General features: G+C 41.5%; 2 protein-coding genes across 4 annotated transcripts; one reads left to right on the forward strand and one right to left on the reverse strand.

Moving 5' to 3' along the window:
• The first annotated feature begins 5062 nt into the window (after window positions 1–5062).
• LOC115632012 (uncharacterized protein YMR317W) lies at window positions 5063–10461 on the forward strand. The gene is made up of 6 exons (XM_030528989.1): window positions 5063–5109; window positions 5627–5847; window positions 6232–7166; window positions 7531–9355; window positions 9419–9762; window positions 10018–10461. The coding sequence occupies exons 1-6, from the start codon at window positions 5063–5065 to the stop codon at window positions 10459–10461; spliced, it is 3816 nt and encodes a 1271-aa protein (XP_030384849.1).
• Window positions 10462–11344: 883 nt separating this feature from the next.
• LOC115629741 (uncharacterized protein CG5098) lies at window positions 11345–18140 on the reverse strand. Of its 3 annotated transcripts, none has more exons than XM_030526288.1 (9): window positions 17926–18140; window positions 17033–17116; window positions 16774–16917; window positions 16258–16508; window positions 15850–16192; window positions 15598–15712; window positions 14041–15539; window positions 12658–13980; window positions 11345–12599 (listed from the first exon to the last, which is right to left on the reverse strand). In XM_030526288.1, exons 2-9 carry the CDS (start codon window positions 17102–17104, stop codon window positions 12063–12065), a joined length of 4284 nt encoding a protein of 1427 aa, XP_030382148.1. In that variant the 5' UTR covers window positions 17105–17116; window positions 17926–18140; the 3' UTR covers window positions 11345–12062. The 3 variants fall into 3 exon arrangements, with proteins under 3 accessions (XP_030382148.1, XP_030382139.1, XP_030382156.1); XM_030526279.1 differs by having other exon boundaries at window positions 17033–17856; XM_030526296.1 differs by lacking the exons at window positions 16774–16917; window positions 17033–17116 and having other exon boundaries at window positions 17926–18139.
• Window positions 18141–19155: the final 1015 nt, after the last annotated feature.

Raw genomic sequence — 19155 nt, forward strand, 5'->3', positions numbered from 1 at the left:
TAGTCGCCTTCATTATCGAATGTGAGAAACAATCGCCTGAAGGATAATAAAGGATAAATGCACAATTATGCTTTTAAACTTCTTTTGTTAAAGTGAAGTTGAATACGAAAAGTGTTTTCATAGTGCGTGACAAGGACTAAACGAGTTTTACTTAAAACTTATCAATACATAATATTTCATATTGCGAGACTATGCTCCGGTGTTTAAGGTAAATAAATTAATAAATACGAACTCATTGTGAATGTTTAAAAACCGAATATCCATTAAATCAATTACAAAAGAAACTAATCGTAGTGATCGAAATTGATTGATAAACAAACTAAAGGACCAAGATCCAAAACACATTTGGCTTCCTACCAACTTATTATTTTTAGGTTGATTTGATAATTCAATCAAGGTAACTGATAGATATGTATTTTCAAATGATTTTGAATCATACAATTGTTTTAGCACAACACTTTTCATCCATATCATGAGATTTCAATATACACAAGTTTCATTTTCCACATCTTAGTCAATTTTTTTTTTAAATATTAGAAAACTTTCTATAAGGTTTCATATATTTTACATCATAAATATTATAAATGAAAAATTATGTTACAGGTTATTTAAATAAATAAAATGAAAGATTGTTGGTTTTGATGAATATTTGAAAAGCGTTCTACTTATTTGAGCTCGATAGAAAACGAAACTTGTCGAAATGCATATTGATTGATTATTGAAATTTGTATACGTGTTTCTATAGCTTTATGTCGTAAAAAATTAAATAAACAAATGGAAAAGCTAAAGTTGGGTGCGACGACTTGAGATTACATATATGGCTATAACTTCTTTTAAAATCGGTCTATGATAATGAAACTTGGCATACAGACTCTTAATCACTAACTAGAAGTATTTGCCAAATACTGAAATTTATGGAAAATGGGGAGGGAGGAACATTCTGAAATGTATTTTCCGCGTATTGAAAAAAAAATTCGGTGTCTCCGAGATATATGTGATTATACGAACGGCATTACTGCAAAATTATTACTATTAACAGAGAAGTGTTGGGGAGAGGGGTGTATCAAAAAAATAAAATAAACTCGTATACACATAGGGCATCTGCGTGTAACATTTTGGTTTCTCTATCTCTTATAGTCTGTGATATACGAACGGACGGACAGACGGATTCGTCTTGTCATGCTGATCAGGAATATATACATATACTTTGTGGGGTCTGCCACGAGATTACATTTGAGCTTCGTTCAGAATTACACTACAACGATGAATCATGACATGATGATACATAAGCACTAACTAGATGTATTTGTAAATTCAGCAACAAATATCAAGAACAATATGAGCTGGGGAGTAGGGGACTGCTTTGGAAAAAACATAAGTTTCATCTGCCTAGATATTTGAGATAAATTAATACCACAATTGCTTAATCTGGCTACATGGCTAAATCGAATCGTCTTGTCATACTGATCAAGAATATATGTGCTTCGTGGGGTCAGAGGTGTGATCTGTGCGTTACATACAGTTGCACTAAATTAAAATCATAATATGTACTCGCTGGGCATAGAGTAAAAATATAATTGGATTCTGAATATATTATTCAATGAAATGAAATTAGTAACACCGTATTATCTGCCGCTTAGTAAGCCAAGGTATATTTTTGTGATAGAGAATGTGAGTCATTTTGCGATGTGGCAGCAAGACTACACACTTTAAAAATCAAACAAACCGATCAAGTACCGGCATGGGCCATCAAATAACGTACGAAAAACCCCGGCAGAAGTTTACGAAAAGAAAAAATGATGGACCAGATCCTTCTCCTGCTAAAAATCTTAAGGGGTGCCATCAAGCGTTCGATGACATTTAAGTGGCTGTTTGCTTACCTTTAAGTCAGACTCTAGCATGGGCAATGTTAGAAAACAAAAGTGACCAAAATAAGATTTTCTATAATTAACTGCAAGAGTATGCCATGAATTCGGCTTTCGAAACCAGTTTTCTGGCTGACAGAGTCATTTAATTAATTGTGGGCATGTGGTATTGTTATTGATTTATTGACGTTGCCAATACCCTCGTTTTAGACATAGAAATCAGGCAGTTCAGCTCAAGAGATAATTAAAACTTCAAGCATCTTTACCAACACACGAACGTCCTTAAGCTATGTGGGGCGCCACGACCGATCCACCAGCAAGGGCCTAGGGTCTGTAACTGAGGCGGATCTGATTGGCCTACAAATTACTTACAGCTCCAATAAAAACAAAGGTGAACTGCTGCGCTTACACAAACTCGGATTTACCATTTCAAAATTGAGACTCTTCAAACATTTCAATTTGTCAGTTGCTATTTGAAGTTCAAGAAATCATTCAAAATGATTTAATGAGTTTTGCCATTCTCTTTTACACATTAATGCAGAAGTGCTGTGCTGTTATCAACATATTCTCTATACCATCCGTGCTTGAAAAACAATGAGAAGTACAACTTCTGTAGTTGTAGTCAAATTATTTGAAACACATGCTGAAGATGATGCTGCTGATTTCGAATGTTAAGCGACGCTTCCTCATTGTTGGCGGCAGCATTACAATTTCTGTGGCTTTTGTTGTGGTTGCTGTAAATATGTAGTATTACTTGTATTGTTTGGATGTTTGCTGCCGCTATTGATCTTGATATTGACCCTGAAAATGTCGAACGAAATCATCATTTGTTATAATTCAGATATATTCTTTGCCTTTTCAACCGCTGCAGACAATTACAATTGCCCTCGGGTGCGCTTTAAATTAAGCAAAAGCCATTTTTCATACACTTCGTGAAAATGCATTCCAATGAGAAATTTACATACGTCATACATACATATGTACATATGTATATGCTACATGGTTTGTAGGAGAGACTTCACAAACGCACATCATTAAAATTCCATTAGATGTCTCTTAAGTATTAATTATCAAAATTATATAGAATTAGTATATTTGCAGTTTGTTGACATGCTGTTAGCTAACAAAAAGCTAATATATGGGTACATATAGCATATAGAATACATACGAGCATTTTCATGTATGTGAAGCTGAAGGTTACTGACATATCGCGTAAATTATTTCAAAATGGAAGGAGCTTCAAACATCGAGTCGGGCACCACTATTCGGTCAATAATCCAATTTTGTCATAAAGATATTTTGATTCAATGATGTTCCAAGTTAAATTCCGATGCTTTGAAGATAGACTTTTAGTTATCCAATTAATTTAATCAATTTAATCAATATCAAAGCAATTTCTTCTTTTATGTACATAGTTGGAAGTATAAATAAAAGAAATTGAATTGTATATGAATTTTTCTTTTGAAAACCCAAATTATTGGTACAATTAAGCTGTAAAGCAAGTATAAATATTTAATAAAACATTGATAAATAAGTCGATATAAGTAAACAAATGAATGACTATTAGGTTATGACACATAAAAAAGGTGATAAACAAAAGAATAATTCAAATTTAAAACTCCTCGTTTATATATTTTTACGAAAATATAAATATGTTGGAATTTTATGAAGCTTAAAACAAAATTAATATGAGCCTGAAGTTTTTTTTTGGGTTTTCATTTAGATTTGAAATAAAACTTACCGTTTAGGTGGCTATATCTACTCGTATATGAATTTTATTTGTGACACTAAGCTACGGCTTACAACTTTTCAGCATGACATGCAGCTACTATACATCACACATCTCGATTTTATAAAATTTGGGGTACAGACTATAACAATCACACAATTAAGGCGTGACTAAAAGCATCAATAAATTGTTACAGAAATGGCCCATCAACACAATTGCTAAGTGCAAAGAAATAAAAATAATTCAAATGCTTGCCAAATAATAAGCCTCAATTATAATTATTTTATGATGTTTACATCATCAGTCATTATACGAACGAATTGAAGATTTGCATGCATGCGGCATTATATAATTGATTATGTTATCAAAATTTGGCATCGACAGTTAAAATTGGAAAATAATTGAGTATATGTTGTTTATTTATTTCGCTGGCTTTGATTCGCTTTTACTCCAGCAAAAATAATATATACCCGTATACCAGGTTGAGTTTGCATATTTTGCCAATATTGTTGCATGCTTTGTGGATTATTCAATATTTGTTGTGAAGCGTTTTATGAAGTGTTTGCAATAGTATATGAAAACAAAACAAAAACCAACCCACCATTTCTTCATTTAATTTGCATAAAAATATGCGTGCACTCCCATCTGTCATGAGCTGCACTCGAATCTATGGGTGTCGGGCACTTGCCACCGCAGCACTCAATTGCTAACATTCTTTTGTACCCTTGTCGGTTAATATAGCGGTGGTTACTGACAAGCACATTGCAGAAAACATGCGAAGTGGTTGTCCGCTTTTGGCAAGTTCGTGTCTTAAGTCTTTTGTTTGCTTTTGGCAAATCAAGTGAGATCCGTTATTAAATAAATTATTATAGAAAAATAGCCGACAATTCGCTAAATATATAACACTATACGCTGTCAGCACATATAATTTTAAAAGCTGATGGCCTGTCAATAACAGCTGCTGAACTCAGCTGCCGCCTGCCTCTGTATAGTAACGACTCTAGAATATTTGTGTGCTTCCTTTACTTTTTCAACTGAACATCACACTTTAATTGATAATCTACTGACTCGAGCACTATTATATAAGCATTGAAAGCGCTGAGTCTGTGTGCTTAAGACATTTTTGATTATTTTCAATTAGCCGCATTCCAATGAAATCGAATTTAGTGCTTTTTCTTGCTGTCAATTAAAATAATTTAGTTTCTAAATTTTGCGTAGGTCTATCTGCTAAGCAACAAAAAGACACATTTTTATCAGTCTCTTAAACAAACTTCAGGCAAGTTCTTATGTAACATGGAAACAAAGCTTCGGCCTATGCAACGCATTAATAATTAAATTAAATGTCACCATCAATTTGGCCATAAATATTTATAAAACGAAGCATTAAATCAGATGGAAACTGGAGCAAATATTTCAAGGTTGTACGACCTAGGCCTGATCACTTCCTTTTATTGCAGTTGCTCGAAACATGAAGCTCGATTTCTATGAGTTGAGGCAAAGCACGCGCTCACTTGTGTGAGTTACGCTGGGCACGAGTGCGTAGTTTTATATGGCAACCAAAAAAGCAACAAATGACGAATTCATTGAGAGCGACCCACGCCTGCCTGTCTAGTTGGTTGACAGTGCCGCGTATAAGTCTATGTATAGCTCTATTTGGTATTTGTTTGAGTTTATAAATTAGCTCCGAAGAAGACCTAAATGTGTAACAACTATATCGCTATTCATATTGATTTGTTTCGGTTACGTGAGAAATGCATAAGAGCGGAGCCCGGTCCGATAGAAGGGCGAAGGCGAGTAGAGGGGCATGTGTATGCTGAGTAGGTATGCTAATTTACCGGCAGTTGCTCTGTGGCTCGTCTGATAGCTTTTGTATTTATATGCAAAGTTTTCAACACCGCGGTCATTTAATCAATGAATATTTATCTATTCATAATTTATCAATCAGTCCAATGCATAATATTTTGTAATACGGAACGCTTTGAAATGGCACAATATGTGGAATATTAAATAAGTTAAACACTTTTGCTTTCAGCATGCGAGCGCCAAAAATGAAAATTTTGCTACTTGTTATGTTCGTGGGAGGCCTGCTAGGCGTTGGAGCTCAGGACAATTTCGAGGATGCTGACAAATCCAATGAGTACACGGACCAGGAGTTCGACTTGCGACACACTATCCCAGGCGAGCCAGGCGTGGACTACCCAATTCTGAGCACCGTTCCCAAGACCAGTTTTGTATGTCAAGGACGTCACGAAGGTAGGCGATGTGTGAAATCTGTCGCTATTTAAACAGCAATAGATATAAAACTTGTTTTTTAGAATTATCAGCTATATAATTAGGAACAAGAAAGTCTGAGGCCGACCGGCTTAAACGGTTAGCTTTTAAATGCTTATTTAAATAAAAATACGTGTATTATTTACACTAATCAGAAAATTAAGCAATCAAACAATTTCTTTTAAACCCCATCTCTGCTGTGATGGTTATACCCTCAGTATAATGACATAATTTGAAAACCGTTCCCATATGAGGTCAATCTAATGTTTAAGAATGGCTTGAACATTGAAAAATGATGTAAGGGAAATTTTGGGGCTCAGACATTCGTAATCGAAATTAATCTTAAGTTTTATGCTCTACCTTTAGGTTACTATGCGGACGTGGAGAGCCGTTGTCAGGCTTTTCGAATTTGCGCTCACACCGCACGTTCGGCGCAGGGCTTTGGTTTTCTCTGTCCGAATGGAACGCTTTTCAGTCAGAAGCATTTCGTATGCGATTGGTATCGCAATGTTAACTGCGATGAATCGGAGCAGTACTATGAAAAGAATATGGAAAGCACAGTCGGCAGCACACATGACATGATGGAGCGAGTGCGCCAAATGATGGAGTATCCTATGAAAACCATAACCAAGGCATTGCAGCAGGGGCAAGGGGAGGCGCCTATTTTGCAGTCGAAGCGCATTCATCAGTCGCTCAGTAAGGACTTGTCCCATGAAAGTGGAGTGCTAAGCAAGCCTGCGGCTGTAAAGCCCATTTCGGTTGATCAAGTTCAGGTGACATCGGATGAGAAATCGGCGCGCGGTGAGGCTGTAAAGAGCGAACCGTTAAGCATCACATCCGAAGGCGATGACATCTATGTGAACAGCCTGGGCGAGCTGTCCTCTGATCCTGGCATCAATTTCGATCACACTAATGCACACATCATCGCCGAATATCCGCGTGAGTATCACTATAAAAAGCAGATGAACTTCGCGGAGCGCGTCAATTCAGGCTTAAACGAGCTGAGCGATTTGTCTAGCAACGGAAATGAGAATGAGGTTCTGGCACCGGAGTACATTAAGCAAATACGCAATACCAACGAGGAGGCCACCCAGCTAGATTTGGTATCAAACATCAATAATCTGCTTGATGAAGTTTCTACAGATTTGGATCCAAGTGTTTCGGGATATCAGGCAATGGCGCCACAAAAGGTGAAGCAACCTTTTAGGTTTCTGAGTCGCGGATTTGCCACGCAGGGCAAGGGAACTACATCGTATGTGTATAATAGGCCAAAGCAGACGGAAAGTACGGTGAGATTTACGGTAAGTACATCAGTATGTTGAATGCTAGCAGATTATTAAAAATTTAGCTTATTGTTTGCCTTTTCAAATCGAAAGAGCTATAATGTTCCATTCGCAGTAGCCGCTATGTTTTTTTTATATAATACTTGTAAGCTAAGCAGCTAAAACGAATTGAACGAACTAAGATTCCCAGTGAGCAGACATTAAGCTAAACTTGCAACATCATTTTCTACTCTACTTGTATTTCTGTTTCTATCTATGCTTCTAACTTGTTATCTATCTCTGTGCTTAACTGTCTGTACTCCACTATCCACACCACTATTGTCACACCTTCTGCCAACCCATACAATTCAACACATAAACAAACAACACATAAACACTGCAGCCAAATGAAATACCTATTGATACACACAAAGATTCCGGCCACAAGCTAAAGCTTGGTGAAGACAAATCCTCCACAACCAGTACAACGGAAGCAGCCCCGCACGATGATGAATATGTGGGCGAATATTTATTAATAGCACCCACATTATCTCCAGCCGATGAAGCCGAGGCTGTGGCATTTCAAATAACAACAACACCAACACCTGAACCTGACTTAACAGATGCTACGCCAGAAATCTCAACTACAATAGCAACAAACTCAGTGGTGGCGGTGCCTCTAGGACTGTTGGAGCCGCCGATCTTGCCCAGCACTGACGATATCAACGAATTTCCCGCCATAGAATCCATAGGCCAAGCCGCAGCTTTGACAGCGGCCATACCAGAGGAAGGCGTCATTGGCTCGCAAGCTAAGGGCGTTGAGTTAAATGATCAGTCGGAAAAAGTGGATGTTAATCAGCAAGCGGAAAAATTGTTGCTGGCTGGAGTTAAGTTAACTTCTCACGACGGCGAGACAAATAATTTAAGTGCTGATGCAACGACAATTCCTGTTGTGGCAGCGATCAGCAGCACGCCAGCCATGAGCACCTCAACAGAAACGGTTACGGAAATCAGCAGCACGCAGGAGCGAATTCGTGGCTATCGACGTAACTCGCAGAAACAACGAGCAGGCGAAGCAGCAACGCTGAAGAGACAGCACCATTCACAGCTCTACGAGCGCCGCACTAATTTGCGACCCCTGGTTCGCAGCACGACACCACGCAGCACTACACCACGCACCACCACAACAACAACAACAAGTGTGGGCACAACACTAAAGCCCACACGCAGCTATTTGGAGCGCTTGGCTGCCAGTCGCCTGCGTTTGTCGCGCCTATCGGCTGCCACAAGACACACAACATCATCAACAAGCACAACAACGTCAACATCAACTCCAAGTTCAACATCAACTACAACAACAACCACACCCTCACCATTGGCACATGTTAGAGGCGGAGCTGACTCGGGTCCCAATAAGAAGCTCACCGTACGCAATATTGAAAAGGACACAAGTTCTGTTAATCTATTGCAAAGCAGCGACTCCAAGGCCACCTGGGAAAGTGTTCATAGCAATTTACAACGGTTCCAGGTGCAGCGAGGCAATCGCGTCTATACGCCTGCCACACGTTCCACGCCTGCTAGTAATACCACGCCCACTACAATTCAGCACGCAAGTAGATCTACGACTGAGGCGACGCCCGTCCGCAGCAGCGCCAACCGAGGTCGCAATCGCTACAACAGCTACAAGACGCAAGTACAACGTACCCGTGGCACCACCACTCCACGCACCACTAGCAGAACGACAGCAGCAACAACAACAACCACACCAGTAACACCCCAACGAACAACGCCCACAGCATTGTCAACGCTGGCGCAGCAAATTTCAGCTTTAGCATCCAACTACAATCATGGCTATAGCTACACGGCCACGTCAGTCACGCAGGCGCCCAGAAGGCAGCCAAATGCAGCCCAAATCAATAATAGCAACAACATCCACATCAATGACAACACACACAACACACCAGCACAAACATTCGCAGCTCCCATAGTGAGCGGCACTCAAGACTCATCCTCCGCTTTCCTTCCCTTTGATAAGTTAACGCGTGCCATTGTTGACGATTCCAACTTGCAGAATTTTAAAGTAACCCACACCAAGGCAACCCCATCACGCGGTCCTTCAACGTACCAAGCTGGCAGACCGCAGCAGCGTGTGGCGAAGCCATCAGTGGACAGAATTGCAGCGGCAACGGTGACCAACAGCTACAGTTATCTGAAGCCCGTAGCACCAGGTAAGGCGAATTCACTAGCCGTGGCTATCAAACCGTACAACTAAGATTCTGTTTACTTTATAGTCGCAGCAGAAGTTCCTCAAGTTAAGCCACCGGGCATCGTAATTGCCCGCGCCGAGGGTCAACGCATTCAGCCCAATTCGGTCAGCAACGTTATATCGTCCCTGGTTAGACAGCCACAGGTGAAGGTCACGCAGAGCAGCTCGTATGTGTCTCTCAACGACTTCCTAAACAATAAATTCAGAGATGCAGGTGCAGCAGCAACATTACAGCAGCAGCAGCAGCAGCAACACCAACAGCAACAGCAGCAACACCAACAGCAACAGCAGCAACACCAACAGCTACAGCAACAGCAGCCACTGCAGCAGCAGCAACAACAACAGTTAAGTTTTATAGCTCAGCAATATCAACAGAAACACATCGTGCTGCCGCAGCAGCAGTCGCAACAACAATTAGTACAGCAGCAGCAGCAGCAGCAGCACCAACAGCAATTTGTTCAGCAGCAGAAGCAACAGTTAGTACAGCAGCAACAGCAACATCAATTATTGCAACAGCAGCAACAAATACAAGTAGTGCAGCAACAGAAACAGCATCCACAACAGCAGCAGACTTACTACCACACGCCCCAACAAACATATGTGCAGCAACCACAATACCAGGAGCAGCAACATCAGCAATATTTCCATCAGGCTCAGCAGCGGCCGACGATACAATCGATTCAACAGCCCTATTTAACGCCAAACATTTTTGTGCCTTATCAACAGCAACAGCAACTATTGCCACAGTTTCCACCGCTGACACAGGTAGCAGCTGAGCCAGCAACATATTCGGTGATCGGTAACTCCCGAACCCAAAACACTGATCGTCATCTGAATGTGCAGCTGCCGGCATTAGCGAATGGACTGATCCCGGCACCCACACTCCAGGTGGCTCAGAGACGCAGCGATCCAAACATCGCCCAATTGAAGTTGGGAAGCAGGGCAGATAAGGGTCGTGAAACCGATTTCTACCGTGGCGCCACTTCTTACGAAGTCGCCCAAAACAGTGTCGGTCGACTGCCCAACGATATTACGCATCAGATGCGACGACGTGTACGCCATTATTGAGCCGCTCTCAATGAGATTATTCCTAGCTAATTTATTTATCCGTCTAAGTTAAGTTAGAAATGTGTACCGTTTAAAATCGTTGTACAATATTTAAGCATTCTAAATAGTCTCATTGTTCAAATTCATAACTTCTGTACCTCTTCCATATTTATTTAAATAAAAAAATATGATTACAAAAAGCTACCTTTGGAAATCATTTGTTTATTTTTATTTTTGATATGCTAAAATGTTTTTGTAAGAATATATACATTCTAAAACTGTAAATGTGGGATCAGCAGCTTTCAATTTTACTAAATATATGTTTTGTTTTGAAAGCCGTTCGTTCATTGTATTATCCTTTGAGAATGTATTATTCTTTAGAATGTCTGCTACATAGTAGTCCGATTTGGTCCAAATACTTAGATATGTTCACGGTGATGATACTACAAGTATATTATGTTAAACGCATAACATAACAGGAACGGACAGGGCGAAAGTATTTTACCTATTCTTCGAGTCTTGCCGATCATCTATGTGTCAATAACATAACGCCTCCTTTTCGTTTTCGTAATTTTCATTTCCCAACTAATTTGCATTCAAAAAAGGTTCACCGAATAACTTGCCGGTAATAGTAATGGTATAATCCATACCCAGCAAATAATGGCAACTACATAGGACTGGTTTTTCTATAGCTTTTTAATATTTTATATTTTAGAATTAAAATTATTTTCAATACGTACAATGCCTATAAATAAATACAATACAAGGTTTTACATGTAAATGTAGTCATAGTCATTATTGTAATTGTTAGTTACATTAATTGTTTATTGTTTTACAATATTACATTTTAAATAGTTTACGAATGTTTTAATTAGTGTCAAACATTTTCTATTTATGCATAGTTGCTTATTTCAGTTAATGCTGTGCACATTGCGTTTCTATAATTTTTCTCATATGTTATGCATATTTTTGGATATTAAGTGTTATGGCATGGAGTATTTGTTTATACACACACAAATTGAACTAAAAGAAAATGAAATTTTGGTCGAGAAGAAAAATAATGTGATGCTGTGAAAACTAATGGGACGGGCTAAGCAAATGAGCAAGCTAATTAAACCATTGGGGCATTTAATTTGTTGTAACTTTGCTGCTACCTACGATTAATATCTAATAATTGTTGATCAATTAAAGGCGTAAATAATCTTGTTTGACATTTAAAAACAAACACAAAAATAATAAAAACAAAACGTCAGCACTTAAATGTTCCGCAGCTAGTTTATACAAAATATTAATATTACTTTAAAATGCAATGTGCGCGCACTTCGGCTGCAGTAGCTATAGCTTTGGGAGAATTCCCATTATTCCTTGGCCATTTCAAATTATTTACAGTGCAGATATATTAAGGAAATATTCTAAAGTAACAACCACAAATGAAAGTGCAAACACTGAAGTCTTAACATAAAGTAACATTACATATGTGCTTAAGTGTATTGCCCTAAATAACTAACGCATTCTAACTGATTAACTCTCGTGTGTACACTGTACAGCGAAACGGACAAAGAAACATACACTTGGCACGCTCAACGTTTAATGGCCAGACAATTGTGCAGGCGCACTCGCACTCAGGGAAGCGAATTGACATTAAGCGCCGTAGACGCCAGAGGAGCGGCGGAAACTAACGCTGGTGTAGCTGGTGTCGTTCTTAGAGACACCATTTCTGTTGTTGTTCCTGTCGATGGTGGCGGTGCATGTTGTCCACAAAATACCATACGATTCTTTTCGTCGAGACTCCAGTTGGCGGAACGAGCGCAGGGCACGTGAGCTTTCGCCTCACAGGCGCGTTGAAAGCAGCAGACAATGGCACCGGGCTGACAGCACTGAAGGCACTGAGATCGCGAACTATCCCACACCGCTGCATCAAGTCCTTGTAGATGGGCGCCAATAAGCTGTATGTCGCTGACCCATACAGCACAATCCTCATGCAACCACACCTCGTACCCGTGCTCCGAAGTCTTGCACATGCCTCGAAATGTTTCAATAAATTTTGTCTCGTAACTGCAGTCGAGCGGATCCACATCCACTGACGAGCACTGCGATTCATTCTGATCATCGCTGCAGGAATAGGTGTTTTCGAAGGGTTGCTTTCGTTTGCGCTTGTGCTTCAATTTATAATAAATCATTAGTATTAGTTCATGTATGAAATAACTTCTCACTCACCATTGTAATCTTTGGCGCCTGCATGATTTTCGCCAATGTGGCCGCCACCGCGGGCACATTACGTGCATTCGTCTGAACCATGTCGCTACGCATTCGCTTTTTAGCATCGATTTCCTGCGCACCAGGCGCTTGTATTGCCATGCGATATTCCTCGCAATCTACAGAGACTAGATATGGGCCAAAGAGATCACCGAGGCCCATCTTGTGTGGTCCGCGCTTGCAAAACACGCATATCCAACTGGAGTCGGTGGTGTCGGCATCGTAACGGTTGCTTAGCGTTGAAGAGTGCATGCCACGAACATTTTTGCGTTCGTGCGGTGCCTTTTTTACTTTCGTCTGTTTATCGTTGACGTCTTCGGATGTATGTGCGTTCTTTATGACGATACTACCATCGGGCTTGATAAGTATGTATGGGGATTTTAGTTTCTGCTCGGATGAGCCATTGCTCTCTTTGCTAGGTGCTGGTGTACTATCCTCATCCGTTGTTGGAGGCTTGCGACCACCAATTTGTTTCTTCTGCTTGGCATTTTTGGCATTGTTCTTAGCATTTTTCGTTGAAGCACCCGCACTTTTGGCGTTCTTTCCCTTGGCCGTGGCCTTTTTCTTTTTTGAGGGCGGCGTTTTTGTCGACGTGCTTTTTGGATCAAGCAGCACCTGCGAAGCTGCCGCCTCACTGAGCTTGCGCGCTGCTAACGCTGCTGCCGCTGCCGCCGAGGTGCTAGGCTTGTCATCATCACTTTCGTTATGAATTGGCGTTTGCAGATCGGGGGTCCCTGAGCCTTGCAGCTTCTTGCGCGCTCCTGCAGTCTTTTTTGGCTTCGACGGATCGTCTATCATAAAACGCAAAAGCGATGGATCAATGCCCACGGACAGTCGGCGTGGCGGCAAGCGGCGACTAGGCGTAGACTTAAAGTCAGCTGATGGTGGACTCTGTAGCTGCTCTTGTGACTGTGGGGGTGTATCACTACAACTCTGATCAGTGTGTGGGGCTGGCACCGGTGTAGATGTGGAGCGTGCCTCAGGTGTGGGGCTGTGTATGGGACTAGGCATTGTGGACTTCATTGAAGCTTTTGTAGCCATTGGTCGCACCTCTGGCGTAGGCGCTGGCTGCTGCTCTTCTTGAAGTTTTGCAGTCGGTTCAGTTTCCTTTGACTTGCTTTCCTCTGCCTTAGCAGCCCGTACACTGTTTTCTAACGTGAGTTGCGAGCTAAGGTCATTTCTAGCAGCAGCTGCTACCTGCTTTGTTGGTGATATGACGCGAGTTGACTGCTCAGCGGGCTCATCTTCAATGCCGGCAAACATTTCCTCCAACTTGTCCTCCACCTGCCAAGGTAGTAGATGTCATTGTTCAGTTAATTCGGTTAAATAAAATTAAATGCTTACCTCTTCGAAATGGCAAGGTTCACTGCCACCTTCTGAAACCGTTGTCGGAGGGGCCACAACAATAGCGGTTGTTTTTTCCGCGTTCTTGAACAACTCGTCGTCTTCATCATCGTGTACACTTACCACTGGCTTGGTATCGATGTTCCCTTGTTCCACAAGTGCCGGCGAAGCTGGCGTGTCTGTCGTTGCTTTCGTATTATCGCTTTGACTATGGCTGTGGCTACTGTGAGTGCCGCCGCTGGAGCTACTTGAGCTGCTACTACTACTATTACTTTGCGGACTTGGCGGCATAGGCTGTGCCACAGGCTCCTCTTTGGCCGGCAAATCCTGGGATTCATCTTCAGTCTGCCGACGCTGCTGCTCCTTTATGTTCCGCTGCAGTAGCGCCTGTCTTTGTTTCTTAGTCTTGGGCTTGTCATCGTTGTACAGCTGTGCGCTATTACTATTTTCTGAAGTGGCTCCTGGCGTGGACTGAGTATGTGTTGGCATTGGACATCCATTTTCTTGGGCGAGCTCAGTGTCCATCTTATTGTTTTTGTTAGTTGTCTGCAATGCAAACGTATCCAGTTCGGTGCCACCATTATTTGGAGACTTCAGCTGCTGCTGTGCAGGCAGTGATTTGGGACTGCAGCTGTTACTGTTTGTGTTTTGGTTGGACATGCGGGAACGCTTGAGTTGCTCATCCTGCTCCTCGGCGGCAACAGCGGTGGTGGAGATTGTGCCATTGTCGCTCGGCGTCAAACGCATGACTTGACTGGATTTTCGTTTACGTCGTTTACGACTGCTGCTGTTGCTGTTCGATTCCAGCGACTCCTCATTCGATGTGGTCAAGTAAGGCGATTCAGGGGCATCTAAAAGCTGCGAGGCCTTTTCGTTGTCGGCAGATGAGCTCGTCGTCGGCGGTGGCGGCAATGCGGGCACATGTGTGCGATAAGAAGCAGTTGTTGATAAGTCGGTTATGACGGTGTGATCCTCCTCACCCTTCAGATCCTCCCGTGCTGGCATTTCCTTGGGCTTGGGCAAAATGTCGAGATTCGTTAATTGCGAGCTACGGGAATGCAATTGTTGCGGTGCCTGTTGTTGAGGCGATGATTGCTGCTGCTGTTGTGCGTGATACTGTGCGCCTGGTATATGTTGTTGTTGCTGCTGTTGTTGTTGTTGCTGCTGCTGTTGTTGCTGTTGCTGTTGTATTTGTGTGGGCAGGTGCTGATTGTGATGTGGCGCGAAGTGTAAATGATGTTGCTGCTGCTGTTGCTCTTGTTGTGACATATGGTGCGACTGTGGCCCGTAATTTCCAGAATGCAAATGGTGATGCATATGCAATTGATTATAATCCAAACCAGATGATCCATGCGGAGGCCCGTGTGCTGTTGGCGATTGCATTTGATGTGGGGTTTGTTGCATTACTGGCGACTGTGGCGTTGGAGGCGTCTGGGGTCCATTAAACTTCATGCTGTATGATTGCTGCTGCTGTTGATGGTAGTTACGTAGCGGCGACCCTGCGGATAGCAAGAGAATTAGCAATCTTTTTAAAGGTACAACTGATGGGGGACTTACCCTTCTTGTTAGTTGCCACATGTTGCTGCAAGTTGTGAGTGGACAGCTTTCCAGTACTAGCTCCAAAGCTGCAGTCTTTCCCGAGCAGTTCTGGGGGTTTCTGCATGGGCTTGGACTTTAACAAAATACAAGTAAACAATTATAAAAAGTCAGTTTAATACGATAACATACTGCATAATATTTTACACCTAAATCTTTTTCTAAATAAAATAGGCGTTCTTCTTGGATTAAAAAGCCTAATGTAACACGCACCTCGTGTTCAAAGTTGCGCTTTAGTTGCGCCAGCTTGAAGTTCTCATCGCGGTTGGATTGCATGTAATGAACGTTATTATTACTGCTAGCATGATTACTGCTGGGAGCGTTGGCCACCAGACTAGTGGGCGTGGTAGGCGGCGGCGGCAGTAAGGACTCGCAATCGCTTCCATTGGCATTGATGTACTTATTTGGCGGTCCACTGATAGGGGTGGCCGACGACGTGGGTGTGGCTGTGGGCGGCGCATTGCTGGGCAGTAGGCTTGAATGTGCATGCTGCCCAGCAACCATGGCCGCCAGATGCTGTTGCTGTGAGCCAGATGCATTAGACGTCAGATTATGGCTAAAAAACAATTTGACAATATTTTGAATGTTATCAGAGCTGGATAAGTCGAAAACTGGCATTACATCGTTGGGTAGTTGGGCGCATGGAGATGGGAAGTTTGTTGCTGATGCGTATTTGCATGTGATTGCTGCTGCTGCTGTTGTTGCGATTGCTGTTGTTGTTGTTGAGGGGATTGCTGTGTCAAGCCAGACTTGCTGAGTGGCGGAGCAGAGCTGCGACTTGATTGTAGCGACAAATCCATGGAGTCAAATGGCAATGTTCCAGAGACGTATGGCGGTGCTAGAAGTGGATTCATTTGATGATGATGATCCAACTGTAATATATTCAACAATATCTGCATTAGCATTGTAACTGAAAGATAGTTTGGAACAAAACACTTTTAAAATATTAAAACATAATGGTACAGCATAAAGCAAAAGATTTGGACTATTTGGGTGGGAGTGTTGCAAGCTCTACGTTCGGATTTAAGGTAAAACACGCACTCAAGAAATAACAAAACTGACGTACAGATGGAGACAAAAGGGAGTATGATGAAGGCGAGGATATCGTGCATGCTATTTTGAAACTACGCTAATTACGTTTTTATGATTGGCCGACATGAAATTGTAAATGGCATCTGGCGGCGGCTGTGCGGACGCATGCCAGGCCAGCGGGGAGCGCACCATGGGCCGTTCGTTGGACATGTGCGCCAATTGCGGTTGTCGCGGTATATACGATGGTATCTGCAGATGGATGGCAGCATTGTAAAATAAAAAAAAAAACAACAATAACACCACAGCTCATTAGGATGCAGAGCAATGTGAACGTACTTCAATGGCCTAACCGGCATTTACTTACTTGCAGGGGATTCCATGAAGGATTCTGTGCAGCTTGGCTTAAATGACCGTGTGGATGATTGTTATTGGACATTGTCCTTGGGTACTTTTAGTGAGTGAAAATTATCTAAATTAAATGCGGTTTTGTGATTTGCTTTCAAGCATTGACCTGAGATCATTCAACTCTGAACGAATTTACCAGAATTAGAAGCATAACTTAACAAAAATCAATCTGCGTCCGGCGTTTTCAGAAACAAACAGGACAACTCAGTATGACGAAGCCGGTAGTACCCAGAAATTGTGTCCAAGTAAATTTCGTGTAATTAACGCGCGGCAATTTAGCCACAGCAAATTGCTCGCCAAGCAAAAATGGGCCAAACACCAGTAAGTCTAGTAAGGCCCATTAGGTGCATGAGGACTTGCCTAACTTCTTAAGCCGACTTGCGCGTCTGCTTAGCAAGCAACTACCTTAGTACAATATCGACATAATTATTATTACGTTGCTTGCTTGCTAGTCTTACTGTTTTTCACGTATAAACAATTCCTCACGCACTTTTTTCACACCACCCACTTACAAAAGTGCTAGCGGCAATCGCTCCGTGGTCCTTGCGCGATAACTCCCGACACACCGTCAAAAGTTATCGACAGTTGCCAGCGTTGTTTTGCCTGCCTCCCGCCTGCCTGACTGCTCCTGGTACTGCCAGCGCTTTCGCTGCACGCTACGTCACAAGCACGCGGTCGTTGCAACACAGATACTTTTTTACAACATCGACTCTAGACACTTTTTAATGCACAACAAGCGCTTAAATAGCTGATTAGATGATACGTGGTCAGCAACATAAGGTGCTATGTGAGGACATTGTTTAGTTTTAGAAACTGATTAGAACACACAAACAAGCGTGATTTGTAAAATACCTCAGTTGTAGCGCATCGCAACTTCGTTGCGATTCTTTGCAAATTACTTGTTTTGGGCCGCAAGCAAAACCAAGCCTTACAAAATCGTATGGCGCACGCACTTTTCTGCTAACACATAGCAACTGTTATTCCGTTTAAACTATACTGTTTTAATACTAATGCCGCTACAAGTTCTTGCCTTTTTCGCGTGTTTCAATTGCTTAAACGAAAATTAATTTACGTGTGCTTGCGCTTCTGTGTTTTGTGGTTCATGAACGATTCACCAACTTGCGAGCGGTGGATTCAGTAGCTCATGAAACATCAGAATCGCGTAGCAGAGAGCTTTTTGCCATGCGCTCAACCGTGCTTACGCATCCCTCGTTTGTTCAATAAAGTGAATTAGTTCGTTTATTTATTTTGTGAACAAGTCTGTGTTCGCAATTTAAATAAAGTTATGAATTTAAGTAGTAGTGGTTTAAATTTGTAGATACATAGATTAAAATTACGAAACTTTTAGATATGTTTGAAGCAGGCAAAAAGTGCTTTTAATTTTATATGAAAAGGGAATAACAATTACTAAATCAATTTAATAGTTCAGCTTAGTTACCAGTTCGAATGAGCGAACCGTCGCAGCTCACCGAAAATTGCATTACCGGTGCAACAAAAAACAATAGCTTTTAAAAACTGTTTTCCTTATTATATAAACTGAAAACAAGCAAATAATATATGGACGCTCAGCAGATGGCTTGGGTAATTGTAGACGCTGTAGATAATATTTGTACTGTTCTAATTTCAAACTCAGCATCAAAAATAAAATTTAATCCACAGGAGAGCTGCTGCAATTCAAAGGATCCTTTGTGCAAAATCTACATATTGGAAAGGGACATTACCTAATTACTGTTTTGGCCGAATTGGCAGGAAACGTCAATGTAATTCGGGAAGGATTTAAATTGCTCAGCATTTGAGTGACACTTTTACGTAAAGTTTTAAGGACTAAGTAATTTATACTCGAAATCTTAATTTTACTGCTGAAATCTGAGGTTGCTGCAGTAGTAGGTCAATAAGTCCTTTTCACTGAGCAAAATAATACGTACATACATACATACATACATACAAGTATGTATGTGCATACATTTTCTCTGGTGCTTAATTACGGTGAAAGGATTTGCATTGATTTACGCATTGCGCATTTGTTTTAAATGATTTGGCCACATTTATTTTGTTGCCTCCGCTTAATTTTTAATTTACGCG

The sequence above is a fragment of the Scaptodrosophila lebanonensis genome, unplaced genomic scaffold (genome assembly GCF_003285725.1).
Source record: "Scaptodrosophila lebanonensis strain 11010-0011.00,11010-0021.00 unplaced genomic scaffold, SlebRS2 tig00000001-arrow-pilon, whole genome shotgun sequence".
Taxonomy (NCBI): Eukaryota; Metazoa; Arthropoda; class Insecta; order Diptera; family Drosophilidae; genus Scaptodrosophila; species Scaptodrosophila lebanonensis.